This window comes from Coturnix japonica, chromosome 2 (genome assembly GCF_001577835.2).
Source record: "Coturnix japonica isolate 7356 chromosome 2, Coturnix japonica 2.1, whole genome shotgun sequence".
In the NCBI taxonomy this organism is placed as follows: domain Eukaryota; kingdom Metazoa; phylum Chordata; class Aves; order Galliformes; family Phasianidae; genus Coturnix; species Coturnix japonica.
Genome location: NC_029517.1, coordinates 49,559,332 through 49,573,707, shown reverse-complemented (window position 1 = coordinate 49,573,707; position 14,376 = coordinate 49,559,332). Strand labels below are relative to the sequence as shown.

Genomic DNA, 14,376 nt, shown 5'->3' with positions numbered 1-14,376 from the left:
TAACTACCTGTATTTTCAGGATGCTGTTCTCTTGTTTCTTACAAGTCCAAGCAAGAGCTGGAAGGAGAATATAGCTTAATCGTGAACATACAGTTCCAGGTCTGTGCTTAGAGAATCTCTTTCTAAATAGTTCTACACAGGTGGTACAATCTGCAAAAATTGAATGGGATGGAGAAAAAAATAACTAAATTTATTATGCAGAAGTGAGGTTTATTTTTTTTTATCCTCCTAAGTACATGGTAATTTGTAAAATCCACAAATATCTTAATTTATTGTTCTGTAATTGCCCATGTAAAAGGCAAGGCATAGCTATTGTCTTTTTTCATTTCTTTTGTATTTTGTATCTGACGCTAGACTCTATCCATCACATGTAAATCTGTCTTAAAATAGAAAACCCAGGTTTGGTTAGAACCAAGTAATGATGCATTAATACACACTCAGGAATAACAGACTCGACATGACAACGACGTTCTTCAATTTACTAATTTAAGAATAGAATTAAAAATACACTCCAGTGTTAAATTAAAGCTTTGATTTAAGGCTGTATTAAGTTGTCAAGTGATGCCCAGGCTAAACTCAGCCCAGCTGGCCTTAGGGGATGCGCAGCACATGGCCCATCTTTGGAGGACAGCTACATGGGCTGCAGATAGAGCTTGGGATGGGAAATCAGCCCCAGACTGTCTCCCTCCGGAAAAGGAGCCATAGCATTCAGCAGCCCCCAAGAAGCAACAAAGTGGCAGCAAGAAGAACACACATGGCAAAAGGCACACAGTTATGGACATCAGGCACCAGGGCATTACTTCTGCATGCTATTAGATGACCGAATTATTCCAAGTTCAGCTCAGGCAGGCAAACAGAGGTAATTAAAGGCAAGCAAAATAAATAATTGCGTTGATTACAATGTAGCAACATGATCTGACCTTGCTGTAACTGTACGCAGCGAATTTGTAGAATCAGTGTTGGAAAGACCTGAAGGTGTCACCACTCCAGGATTTTAATTACGCCAAAAGCCAATGCTTGGTATCCTTCTCAAGGAGAAGATCTCTATAACTGAGATTTGTCTGCACAGCACAGTGCAGTCGTCAGAAGGCCTCGTGAGCAGTGTGACCAGCCTCAAAGAGAGAAACAGCACTGATCCTGAAACATGAGATGGGTCCCCCTGAGAAACTAGGAGTAATTTCTTTGGTATCTGCGTAGGCTTTGGAAAGCGTAGGCTTGGCACCAAGAGAAGACCAAAATATTCTCTTGTCACTGCCCAGAACCATTGTCACACAGTTCAGAAATACAACACTGCAGCAAAAGAATATATAAGAAGAACACAGGAAAGGAAAGTTTCTTCCTTCAAATTCAGCTGAAACTATAGATTGATTTTGGAGACTGCCCTTATAGAACTGAGGAAAAACCAAAATGGAAAACACACGTTCTGTGTGCAGTAAGAGCAGGCTTACTGTCCTTTATGTATTTGTCTAGATGTTATTTTTGCTGCACATGCAAGATATTAACATCAAACAAGAAGTAAGCATAATAAACAACTCTCATAAGAAAACAAAAGAAGGAAAGGTCACCTAAGCACTGAAATAAGAATGAAAAAAAAAAAAATTGTTTTATCCCAAAATAACTTGGGGTATTTTGTATCTTTTTGGAACCTACTAGAGCTCGGAAAAAAAAAAAACAAAAAACCAACAAAACAAAACAAAAAGCTGATTATATCCTAAAATAACTCTACACAACCTACACATACACACACACACACACACAAAAAAAAATAATTAAAAAAATAGAAGAAACATTACTACTTTAAAGGTATTTTCTCTTTTACGTTGGAAGGATGCTACCACAGCTCCCAAGAGACCTCAGGGGCAAACTCAACAGCATCCCCACTGTGTGGTCCAAAGCCAAAGTTATGTAGACAATATAAAAATGGAGCTTTTTGCAGCTTTGGAGAAGTCGACTTTGACTGAGGCCTTCCTACATCTGGCGGCTTCTCCATACACAGCAAGATGAGGACCTTGGCCAAGCCCTGGAGGCCAAGCTCCTCATTGTATCACCATGACACCATCTCTTTATCACCAGCTAGTACCAGTATAGAGGAGAAAACCAGCAGTCTATCCCCAAACTAAAAATTGCCTTTTCAGAGGAAACAAAAGATGATACGCAACCAATATAAGAAGGTAGCATATCATCTTAATATAGATGGAAGCACAAATGCTTACTAAAACAGTATTTGGAAATTTAGAAAGCACCTCAACAACCATCAATATTTAAAGCTCTACGTAGTTGTGTGGACTTGAAAGAAACATAATTAATTATCACTTGTGGAAAAATAACAGTTCTACTCTGATGGCTCAACATAACGATAGTGTTTCAGTAGCAGCTGATTGGCTCAGGCTGCATTTACATAAAAAAACAACCCAACACACAGTGATGGAAAACAGGTATGGTGAATGGGGAATGTTACTGCTTGTTAGTTGAGTTGTCCTTACTGAAAATAGGAAGGAACTCTTATCTGATTGAGTGCTTCTGGACTGGTGCTTGCTGTTAAACTTTTACAGTATGTCTGTATTTAGAACACTGATAACATAAGATGTAATTTTTGTGCTCAAGCTCCATGCCAGCAGTGCGACTTTGCATCTTATCTGCTTATTTTATTGGCTAAGGGGAATTTTAACTGTTAACACCACAAATTGGAATAGTTCAGTAAGACTTTCTTCAGGCTTTGGCATCGTTGCTAGGGTTTGCAACAGAAACCGATTTTAATATGACACCTTTGGGAATATTCCACGAGGCTCAAATATTTTCAGCTTTTTACTCAAAGCAAAAGGGACTTTCAAGTGGTCCAGGCAAATTCTGTGCAGCAACAGTTAGAGCACTATAAACCTTCACCCCTCCCATGCAGGTCCTTGTATGTGGTTCTCTATAAGCTAGTACACAAATGGCCTGGCTGATGGTTATCAGGTGAGAGACTCTCCATCACACCTTACCAGGCTATGCCATTTTACATATATCATTACAACACAGAAAAACCCACAGACCTGCCTTCTAACTTAGGCACAGCTTAATCGCCTTTAATAAAACAGAGATCATCGGGGTGGTATCGCTTTTTGATTCTCACAGAAAATTGTATAGTGCCATCACTGGCATGATGACAGGAGACTGCTGACTCTTCCCATTCAATACACTGCAAGGAGCACACAAAACACAACTGAACACCACATTCAGTTTACTGGATCAGCAGTTAGCATTATTATTATTATTACTGGTCCAATATACTCCCCTTATCTGAAAACTATAGTAATAATAAAGGCGCACTAAAACCACTTTAGATGTCTTTTTCTTTTTTCCCCCCTTATCCCTGATGACAACTGCACCAAAACCCAGTGCCTTATGCAGCTTTTCAGCTCGGGGAATAATGAAACTGAAAAGCTTTCTGGCTGAAGGTTCTAAAAGCAGGCATTGGGCACTGTTTGCAGCAGCTATCCCGGCACTGCCCTGCCACTCAACCTCTGACTCATTCCTTGGCACATCGCTGGCATTGTAATGCTGAAACTATGACAACAATACACTATTCCCAGGATCTCTTATTTAACGATAAGCAGCCCAGCTCATGGAGCAATTGATAGCTCTGGAAATGCCCTATGCGTAAAGAGGATTAGTATGTGCTGCAACACCCACTATCTAGAAATGCAGCTACTTCTAAAAGATCTTTAAGTCACAAATTTGGGTGGAAACAGAGATAGTAACCCTTTTTCCATTCCTGGCTTCTAATACGGGAGCCAGCTTAGCCCACTAAGCAAAAATACATTTCTAAAGACCTTTCAATCTATCAGAAAAAGCATTGAAGAGTCAAAGCTGTCAATTTTATGGAAACAACAATGGCAAAGCACCACAAAAAGCTGCACTACGCAGAGCATTGCCATTGCCAGAAAATCGAGTGTTTGCTGATGCTGAGGGAGTAGGTAAAAGCCAAGCACAGGGGAAGGCTTGTTCAGGCTCTGAATTGGGATTCAGGAGAAGAGAGATGTTTCTCCAGCTCTGTCACAGGCCTCCTGGCAGCTTTGAAGCAAGCCATGCAAGCATGGTCACATGTCTGCCTGTATAGCATGGACTCCCTAAGTCCATTTATTAGAAGAATGTTTTTAGGAAGCCTTCATAAATGCTTCTAAAACAACTTGAGTTCGTTGACATTGAGTCTTAATACATACTTAAAGCACAATAGATGTTAAAGACTATGTATATATATTCAAGAAAAGTCTAATTCCTTCATTGCAAGGCAAAGAAAACAAACAACCCACAAAGGATTAACCACACACTAAGCTGCAATATATTTATCAAACAGACTTCCAAATTATTTAAGAAGTTGCTTTTTCCCTTTGTGAGCAATATCATCTAAAACTGTACATATAAGAATGGTCTAAATTGTAATCATATCCCTTTTCCCAAATGTTATCCACTGCAGCACTCTGGAAAGTCACTGTGATTGGTGCAGCTTGCTCTGATAGGGCAGTAAGTGAAATCTGTCCCATCAAAATGCAGTGCTACCCTTGCTGAGTACTTCTATAAAGAAATATGACCATGATGTAAAGTAACAGAAGCAAAAGCTGCAGAAAAATGAATTGGAATTACAAGAAAAAAATGACATGAAGAACATATGAAACATAAGATAGCAAGAAAGGTCCGACTCCATCCAATAGCAGAAGCCATGGCATAAAAAAGAAAGATGAAAAAATACGGAGGATATCCATACGAAAGAAAATAATGAGTCAATTAGGAGACTGGGAAAGTGAAAACAGATCTTGAATATTCTGGACAATGCAGAAATAATACTTTAAGAAGAAAGAAAAAAAACTACAAAAAACAACCAAACAAAACAAATGAAGAAAGAAGAAATGGGAAACCAAACTCAGAAACAACAGCTGTTGTGATTGAACTGCACTGCTTTATCTCACCTTGTTGCTTATTCTTACAATTAGCTCACTTATCTTCAGCAATCCTGAGATATTAGTCATGACTGAAAATGCCTATGCTTTGCAGGTCAATAATCATGTTCATACACTGGTGCAAAATACAGCAAAACCCGCCCTGTTTCAGTTTACATACTAGCAAGCCCAATTCTTCTGTTAGTCTTACACCATTCTTTTAATGTGCTTTGTCTCCACTGACACGAGAAGTAATCTGAATTCCAATTACTGGTGAGAGGAGGACAGGGCTAACACTGGTGGCAGTACCAGCAATGTGGGTACTCATAAGAATGCCATCTGAATCCTGCAAGAGAGGTGTACAAACCACAACACAAGATGAAGGATAACGCCAAAAGTACAAGTGGCAGCCTGCCAGCAAAGGGATTGCCAACTCACAAACATTACTTTTCTACCATGCTACCTAAAATGACATTCAGTCATCGTCATTTGCCATCCATCGTTCTGCACATTACATGCATGTCTCTCATAATACAAAGTAGGTGAAATATTAAGTTGAAAAAAATGGGAAATTTTCAAGATTGATTACATGGTTGTTTCCATATATCTTAAATGTTGTAACATCTGATGGTGAGAAATGATACAGCGTAAGTTATTTTATGCTGACATTTATGCAGACACTATGAGAACAGTAGTTCTCTCCAGGCTTTTCCACACAACAATCACAAGTATATGCTAAACACTGACTTTTTTCTTTAATTTTTATTGTTTCAAAAAGGTGGATGTATGACTTCATAAAGCAACTTGCTTAAGGACTAGAATAAAAGGAGAAGGTTTCAGCAAGTTCAGCTGTGTGACGCACTTTATCCATGGGTTTACTTTTCCGAGTTCAGCATGTAACGTCACTGCTGTTTCACAGCCTTTATCTGACTTACATGGTCACATCAGTCCAGCAGATAAATCACTCCAAAGCAGGTGTGTTAGCATGTGCCTCTGTTTGTGATAAGATCCTGTGAGACGGGGAAGGAGTTTGCAGTACAAGTAGTAAAGGTCCTACACTAAAAAAGTTGTATGGGCACCTTTTTATGTAGGCATTTCACCCACCTATGCTGAAGGTTTCAGGGGAAGCCCCTGTGCTCAGCATCGCAGCACAAAGAAGCACCCATATGCCGTGGGCTCAAGTGGGAGACAACAATGCTTGCACTCACAGAGGATAAAGCTCTGTCCTATGCAAGAGCTGATCCTGCATGTCCCTATTTTAGGGTTGAGTTCTCTAAGTCACTTACGATCAATGGATGCCATTTTTTTCTTGCTACAGTCAATAAAGTCACCAGTTGGACATTCAGGAGATTCAGGGGCCTCTTCTCTGTTCTCCCCACCAAAATAAATGCAGCTGCACACACCAAAGCAGTAGGTTTTCAACAACTGTTTTTTCCCTCTTCCAGTCATGCTCCCATTGCAACACTACAGAGCAAATCCCATGTACTGGTATTTGTAGAATCATAAATTCATAGAATGGCCTGCGTTGAAAAGGACCTCAAAGATCATCTAGTTCCAACTCCCCTGCTATGTGCAGGGTTGCCAACCACCAGATCAGGCTGCCCAGAGCCACATCCAGCCTGGCCTTGAATGCCTCCAGGGATGGGGCATCACAACCACCTCGGGCAACCTGTTCCAGTGCGTCACCACCCTCTGAGTGAAAAACTTCCTCCTAATATCTAACCTAAACATATTCAGTGTCTTAAATTCACATTCATAACCTAAAATAAATGTTAATTAAGCATGGCATTATGGACTTAATAAAGCTTCTAGCCATTAGCGTTAGTAAGATTCTTCGGACTGATGTCCACAGTTATTCTTGAAACAGAGCAACAGGAAAAACCCTGCAGCAACAACACAAACAGCATCTTTTCCTTCGCCATTTAAGACAAAAGCAAACAAACAAAAACCCATCAGCATCCTACTTTTAAATGTGCAATTCCCAGCAGCTGCGCCATGAACACATGCAGCCAGTTTATCCGTGCAGAGCACACAGCGGAGCTGCTGGACTCTACTGCACGATACATTAAATCAGCACACTGTTTAACAAGGAAAACCCTCAACATTACTGTTAATGATTTACATAGAGACAAAACAGCTCTGCCTAAATTTTGTTAAAAATTATAAAGCTGGGATCATTTTAACCCCTTACTTTCAGAACTGCCTGCTAACTCAATCAACAAGCTGGGAACGTGTAGCACAGATCTTCCGCTGCAAAAGGAACACAGTTCTGCCACAGTCATCTAAAAATCCATGTTCCCAGACAAGTTCCACAGATGCTGCTGACATCTGGATCCCTGCGGGAAGTGACAAGGACAGAAGAAGCTATCCTCTTGCAATGCTTTCCTGGCCAATTTCCTCACGGAACAAATAAAACCTAATTAGGGAGCAAACATCCATTGATTTCCAGTACTGATGCTGGAAATTCAGAGAATTACGTATTGCTCAGTGAAATCCGCAGCCGACAGCATGGGCACATCCAGGCTGAGATTCTACAGCTTCCAAGGAAAGCAGGAGCACTTCAGCACTTAAAAAAGACTCAGTTAGGGCAGACTACCGCTGAGTACACAACAGCTTTGCCACCAGCATATCGTTGCGCAATATCCCAAGTGTAGTGTAACCTTAGGACAGGCTCTGCTCCTTGGGCTACGCTGGGAGTTCTTCAACCGAAGTTAATGCACTTACAGCAACTTCTGGCCATCCACGTAGTAACCATCTGCTCATGGAACCAGCTCCACACTCACAGAGACAAAACTAGCTGTCTGTGAGTTCTATTCAGTATATTGCTGAGCTCCGAGACGCAGAAACAAGCAGTTTTTTTTCATTCCAGACTCTAACAAAACTCTGGATACCCAGCAAACAGGACAAGATTTTAATGAGCATTACAGAGAGAGGAGTGCTTCTTATTCTTCAAAGTGCTCACAGAGGAAGCCAGCAGCCTTACTTCCCAAGTCCAAGAAACATTACACACAGTTCTATTACTGCAGCATCTTGGCATCTTCTCTTCACCCACTGCCCCCTGTTCTAATTTTGAGTCACTCACTACAAGACTTCCCATCAAATAAAGAAACGATGGAAACCAAAGATTAAAAAACGAAAAGCCCTCAAGCACGTACTTTAACGCTGCTTTTTATTTAACTGAATTTATGACACGAATAATGGAACTTCAAATAAATAAAAAACTTCAGAACCAACCACAGTCCTCCTCAATGCGAGCGGGCAGCATGAAGCAGAGCAGTAAACTGCACCGAGCGTTCAGCACAGCCTCAAACCCGCCTTGCTCCCACTCCGATCAAAGCGATCTCACCACCGGTCGACCCCCCGACCCGCCCCGCTGCAAACCCTCTCCCACTCCCTCCAGCCATTCGGGCCGCCCGCTCGGCCCAGCGGCCCTAAGCCCGCACCCCGGCCCCAGCGCCGCCCCACTCCCTCGCCCCGTGCCCGGGCCGGGCTGCACGGCGGGGCCCCGGCACCTGCCGGCAGTGAAGACGGCCGCTCGGAGACCGAAGCCGGGGCTCGGGGGTGACTTACCCGGTGGGCGGCTTGCCGGCCGTGGGGCGGACGAGGGTCTCCATGGGCGTTCTGAAGGGTCCCGGCGCCAGGAGAAGCGAAGGTCGAAGAGGAGAAGGAAGCAGAGGGCAGCTATGAGCACTGTCTCCCCACACCCGAAAGCTTTTCCCCCGGCCCGGCCGCGCTCCCGCAGCCGCTGGCGGGGCGGGGAAAGGGCAAAGTTACCGCTCCCCGCTCCGCGGCGGGCGGCACTCCCGGCTTGGGGCGGGAGCCCGTTGAGAAGGAGGGAGGGAAGGAGAACGACGGCCGCCTGCAGGGCCGGCACGGACGCGCCGCCCGAGCCGTGACTGGTCGGCCAGGCCCTCCTACCTGCGGGCACTCGGGGAGGGAGCGGCGGGTGGCTCCGCAGCTGCCCGCTCTCCTCTCACCGGCCCGTGCGGGGGCGAGGGCGCACGCGGAGCCGTTTCCATGTGAGCGCTCGGGACAAACACAAACACGGCCGCCCCCGCCGCCCACGCACCGTGCGGGCACCAGCGGGAGATGGAGGCTTCGGCGGGGTGTCCCGGCGGACCCTCGCCGTCTCCTCAACCCGCGTGGTCGGCGGTGCCTTAAAGTCTCAACGGTGTCAGAAGCGCTGCACGTCCCCCGGCACAGCAACTGTTACACTGTGCGTGTAAGGAAAGCTAGCTTGGGCTTATATTACTGGAGGATGTGCTCATTCTCCGACGTGCCTCGCTTTGGGCACCCTGGCCCCTCGCAGGCATTTCAGGAGTTCCTCTGCTTCTCTTCCAAGCCTCTCTGTTCGCTTCACCTTGTGTTCCGGGTTGTGGTGGCAGAAGGGCCAGGCCACCGCCAAAGCACAGAATGGGAAGGCTAAGTGGGGTGAAACCCCATCACAGAGCTGAGGGTAGGGGAGCTGCCTTGGCCATCTCCCTTTGACAGTGTGAGGATTCTCCTCAGGTCCTGGCAGATCAGCAGAAGTTGAGAGCACTGCTTTCTATTTCTTCCTTCCCATCCCTGTCATACAGAGAGGGCTTGATGCTGAGGGAGGCAGCTGGCCATGAAAACAATATTCTGCAGAAGCAAAGCATTACGGATCCCTGTTAACATGGGTAAAAGTTCACTGAGTCACCACAGCTCAGTAATTGTCTCTGGTCATTTGAAACACGTGTCATGGTAATGAGCCACTTGTACCCCTATGAGAATAAACAGGCTGGCTTGCATACATTATTTTGCAAGGGAACTGGTCTCTCAGATTCAGTCTCACTTACCAGAACTACCAGAAATGAATGGTGATCGCAGAGAAGCTGTGCATGTCCCATCCTTGGTTGGATGGAGCCCTGAGCAGCCTGATGTAGTAGGTGGCAGCCCTACCTATGGCAGTGGGTTGGGGCTGGGAGGATCTGAGATCCTTTCCAACTCAAACCATTCAGTGATTCTATGATTCTATTTAACCACAGGGTCTCAATTTCATAGCACTGTATGTCATGCGTTTGGTACATTTTTAATCCCCCCCTTTTTAATCCTAAATCTAAATTTTTACCCTAGAACACATGCTAAAGCTGCACAAACACAAAACCTCTACCAAACCCCAAAGATGTTCCCACCTCAAGAGCAAACTTTGCTGTTCTGCTCCAGGAACCTGCAAGAACTTCCTGCATCTCACTGTGTTGTGCTACACCTGAAGGAAGGTGTGACGTCCTTGTGGCTGTCCTGCAGAGCAGGGCTCTGACCATCTTCTTCACCGCCTGCAGTCCTGTTCCAGTTTCTCTCACCCTTTCCCAATAGCTTCACTGTTTCACATTAGTTTATTCCCTAGCAGCAATGCCTAAATGTTTTCTGTTTGATAGTATTTTCTCTTCAATTCCTATAATACAACATTCTTAGAGTATATAAAGGCTGCCACAACCCAGCAGTGAACAACAAAATAGTATCTGCTTATTACATTTGCTTTATTTTATACAGCACAGTGAATGACTGTCATCAATCCCTGAAATCACCATCTCAACACTGCTCCAGAGTTCCAGGAGCAGTAACACAGATTGCCCATGTCCAAAACCGTTCACTCCTATGATGGAAGAGCCTAAGGGGATTTGTGGAGCATGCACTGCAATGCAATGTAAGAACTCGCCTTTGGTGCACAGGCTCCTTGGCACCCAGCCCAGCCCTCAGAAGAGGGCAAAGGCTGTTCTTCTGGTATGCACTGTCATCTCTGCATCAGGGAGCTCTGCTCAGGTTTTAGGCAGAGGGCTTTGGTGCTGATAGGGACTGTAGGCTTGCAAATATAGTGAAATATCAGTCAGGTTGAACATATTTACATCCTCCCCTCCTCAAAATAAATAAATAAATAAGGGGAATTTTAATTCTTTCCTGTCTTTATGAGAGATCTGTCTTTATGAGTAGGATACTGTGCTTGGCTCTGTCTAGAACGACATAGCAAATCTCAGAAAACCTTCAAGGAACTTTGGAACAGTGATTTTATTTTCTTTTGCAGTTATAAAGACGTGGTGTAACAAGACTGTGATGTCATTTGAGAACCCCAAATAAGACACAAAGAATCAAAAAAGTACTAATCATGTGAAAATGTGACAAGCCATCTAGAAGAGCACATGGATAATGGATAGCTATGTTATATTAAATATTATGGAGCTATGGCTGAGATAATTTGTATTTCTAGTGAGTTATCAGGTAATTACTGCAAGAAGAATGAGCACCAGCACACACAGTGCAAGTATTATGGACAGAGGGTGTCCTTTTGCTTGAGAGAGCACGCATACAGAGCGTGGGATGTGATACACACTGGAGGAGAAAACAGCTTAAAACTGTGATGTTAATAGAGCAGAAGGAATTTCTGTGAACTCAGCCATCAGGAAATTAAAAGCGAGTTATATTAAATATGGCTAAAAGTGGACACGGCAGACACTGGCATAACTCAGACAGAGCCTGGTATGTCTCTACAGTGTGCTGACACAGCCTTGAATCTATGAGTAGTTCACCCTTTGGGGATTTTATTTTAGAGGTTGGATATTGATTACATGCTTATTCATCCAATGTTCTTCTCTTTTCCCCAGTAATTTTATGTTTTGTTGCTTTTTTCCCAACATTTCATTCTGTATATTTTGGATAAGTAACCTTCTATAGCCTCTGTTTTCTACCATTCCTGTTAGGGGAACTTTTTTAGGATTCGAAATCCCAGCTTTCCTCTGCAGGTAAACTAGCCTTAATGAAGGGATATTTACATGCACAGAATATTGGCCTCAGCAAATGACTTAGACCTTATGTTCTCAGGCTTAGCTGTGGTCAGAGCCTTCTTAGGAAAGATACTAATGTAAGATGCTTCCCAAAATCAAGGAGTTGCGTCACTGATACTCATCTGAGAACAGTGTAGGGGAAGGCAATGCAATTATCCAGGGAAAATATTAAATTATTCTTTAAGAGCATATCATAACTACATGATTAAAAAAATATTTGGGCCATGTTTACCAGCTCGTGAACTAAACTGCTTTAGCTACTTGATATAAATGTATCTTCCTTGTACTGAGGTGGGTAATCCTGATTAATGTTCTGGTCAACGTGACCCAGCTACAGCCATTACTTGCTGCAAGGATTTTGTTCTTTGTTTATTGAGCCAAGGAGTGTCTGAAATTGTCAGAATGGCATTTCAGAAAAGACTCACAGCCTCCCAAATACCAGTGCCACTAATACTCCCTCCAACACTACTACTTTCTGTAATTAAAAGATGTTGAGCTATGCTTAGAAACATCCTCTCCATTTTCTTGGTAGAGAAGTAGAGCTTTTGGACCGCTCTGCCCAGCAGGACTAGCAGAAGGGGAAATTCAGTTAGCCTTCTGTGTAAACAGCCTTCCATGGATCTGAAAGCAGATTGTTTAGAAGCAAAATTGTAGCATGGCACTTTACTTTGGCATGACACTTTTCCAGTCATTGTAGTATAGACAGGCCACGCTTTAGTACAGCAGGGTAGGACTGACAAGAAGATGGCAGAAAGGACGTTCTGTGTATTGTCCCATGCAATAAAAAAGAACAAAGAGAGCACTCATTGCATCAACTATTGACATGGCATGTTTCCTGTTTCCCTTATGCAGCACAGTGCACATACAGCAACACATGGCTCCACCATTCAAAACACTCCTGTGCCACTCCCAGGCCTAGCTTCCTGTAGGCAACAACTGCTTGCACTGTAAATAGAGGCAGTGAGGAATGCCTTCTTTGGAACACTGACTTTTAGGCAAGGACTGCACTTCTAAGCTTGAAACAAATTAGTCCCATCAGCCAGCAAATGCCTTTAGAAAACAATTCTCAAGTGCCTTATGTCTGCACTGAATATTCAATATCAGAGTTTCTATTTCAAGAAGGCTATTTCTGTTTTCATGTATATAATATAACCGAGCTATAATCAGAAGAATTATGTCCATGCACAGTTCTCTCCATAAATATTAAACCCTGAACGAGGATAATCTTTATCAACAATGTCTACAACTATCTTTTATCTTACAGACTGAGTTTAAATTTCTAACACTATTTCTAAACATAGGTGTTTCACTGCAGTCTTTCTCTGAAATTTAGAAAGTTTTAATCTTTAGTAAGTATTGGTATCTCAAGGTTTCACTCTGAAACTTCAGGATAGATAAAGAAAACAACAGGGATCTAGAAGAGTTCCAAGATTACTATGTAATTCTCGTTTTACACTTGCATCACCTGGTGCATGTTTCATTTAAGATACTTAATTCAGATTGACAGCGGCGTAAAATGAAAACAGGATTTGGTTCTGCATTTAAATCAAAGCTCATATGCCACAGATAGAGACATACATGTTTGAACTTACGCAAAAATAGAAAAGCAGCAAGCTTTGTCTGCTGGTGTATTTACTTTTACTTAATTTGTGTTTGCCTTAGGTGAGCAACACCTTAAAGCATACAAAGATTTAGACATGTTTAAGTTCACCAGTATTATGTTGAACTTATATTTGATTCTTTAGAAAAAGTAGGACCCTTTGAAATATTATCTCTAGAATTCTCCATAGACTGAACGTATACTTAATAGATGAATGCTGTTAAATGTGGGAGCTACATGTGCCCCCAAACTTCTAAATCACTGAATTATAGTAATATGAGAATCAGACCCCTAAAAGATAGAGCTTCAATGGATGCTGTTGTCAGGAAAGCATCCGAGGAAGGCAGATGAATTCTGAAGACTGACATTCATAAGACCTTATATGCACTTTATACCAAGGTTACAAATGTAAGGAAGTAAACAACAAAAAGCTTACCTTGAGGAATTCTCACTGAGCATATTTGGATTGTCATCATGTACAATACATTTTTTAGCCACTAACAAGTCATGGCACATCCTCTGGTGCAGAGGCTGGTTTCCCCACCACCCTCCTTTCTGAAGTCTGCAAAGCTTTAACTCTACTTTCATAGATTTCAGAGGCTCATTTCATTTCATCTCATCATTTTTTTCTTTTTCTTTTTTTTTATAACATACCTTGAGACCAATCCTGCTGCTTATCTTTCTTTCCAGAAGATACAGATTAGCTGGGTATGGCAGAAGAGGAAGAACAGAGGTCTTCCAAAGATGTCAAACTGTACAGATCCAGGAGAAGTCAGGCTGAGTGATGTATACAGTTGGTTCACCACAGTGTCACTGGACAGCTGCAGACACAAGAAAAGGTAATGCTTTACTCTTTAGCAAGGGTTGTGGTCACCTTCCTCACCCTGCTCCTAAAAGCAACATACAATTAGAAACAAGAAAAAGTCTTTGAATAAACAAGGAAGAGATTGGATAAACCAGTTAGCAAAGAAGAGTTGATGAAATACAAACTATCAGGTGAACATCACTGGCCTGATCCATATCCTTGTGATATTATCAAAGTTTTCAACTGGCTCTGTTT

At 42.8% G+C, this 14,376-nt stretch overlaps 1 protein-coding gene across 6 annotated transcripts in view; it reads right to left on the bottom strand.

Moving 5' to 3' along the window:
• COBL (cordon-bleu WH2 repeat protein) overlaps window positions 1-9,103 on the bottom strand; it is a 146,357-nt gene extending 137,254 nt beyond the window's left edge. For 5 of the 6 annotated variants that reach the window (XM_015854337.2, XM_015854336.1, XM_015854330.1 and 2 more), the window contains exons 1-2: window positions 8,835-8,950; window positions 8,487-8,537 (exon numbers count right to left, since the gene is read on the bottom strand). In XM_015854337.2, the coding sequence (XP_015709823.1) occupies window positions 8,487-8,537; window positions 8,835-8,935 (152 nt within the window). In that variant the 5' untranslated portion in view covers window positions 8,936-8,950. Of the gene's footprint in view, window positions 1-8,486; window positions 8,538-8,834; window positions 8,951-8,985 lie in introns of those variants that run through there. The other variant, XM_032442450.1, reaches the window with a different exon arrangement.
• Between the last annotated feature and the right edge of the window lie 5,273 nt (window positions 9,104-14,376).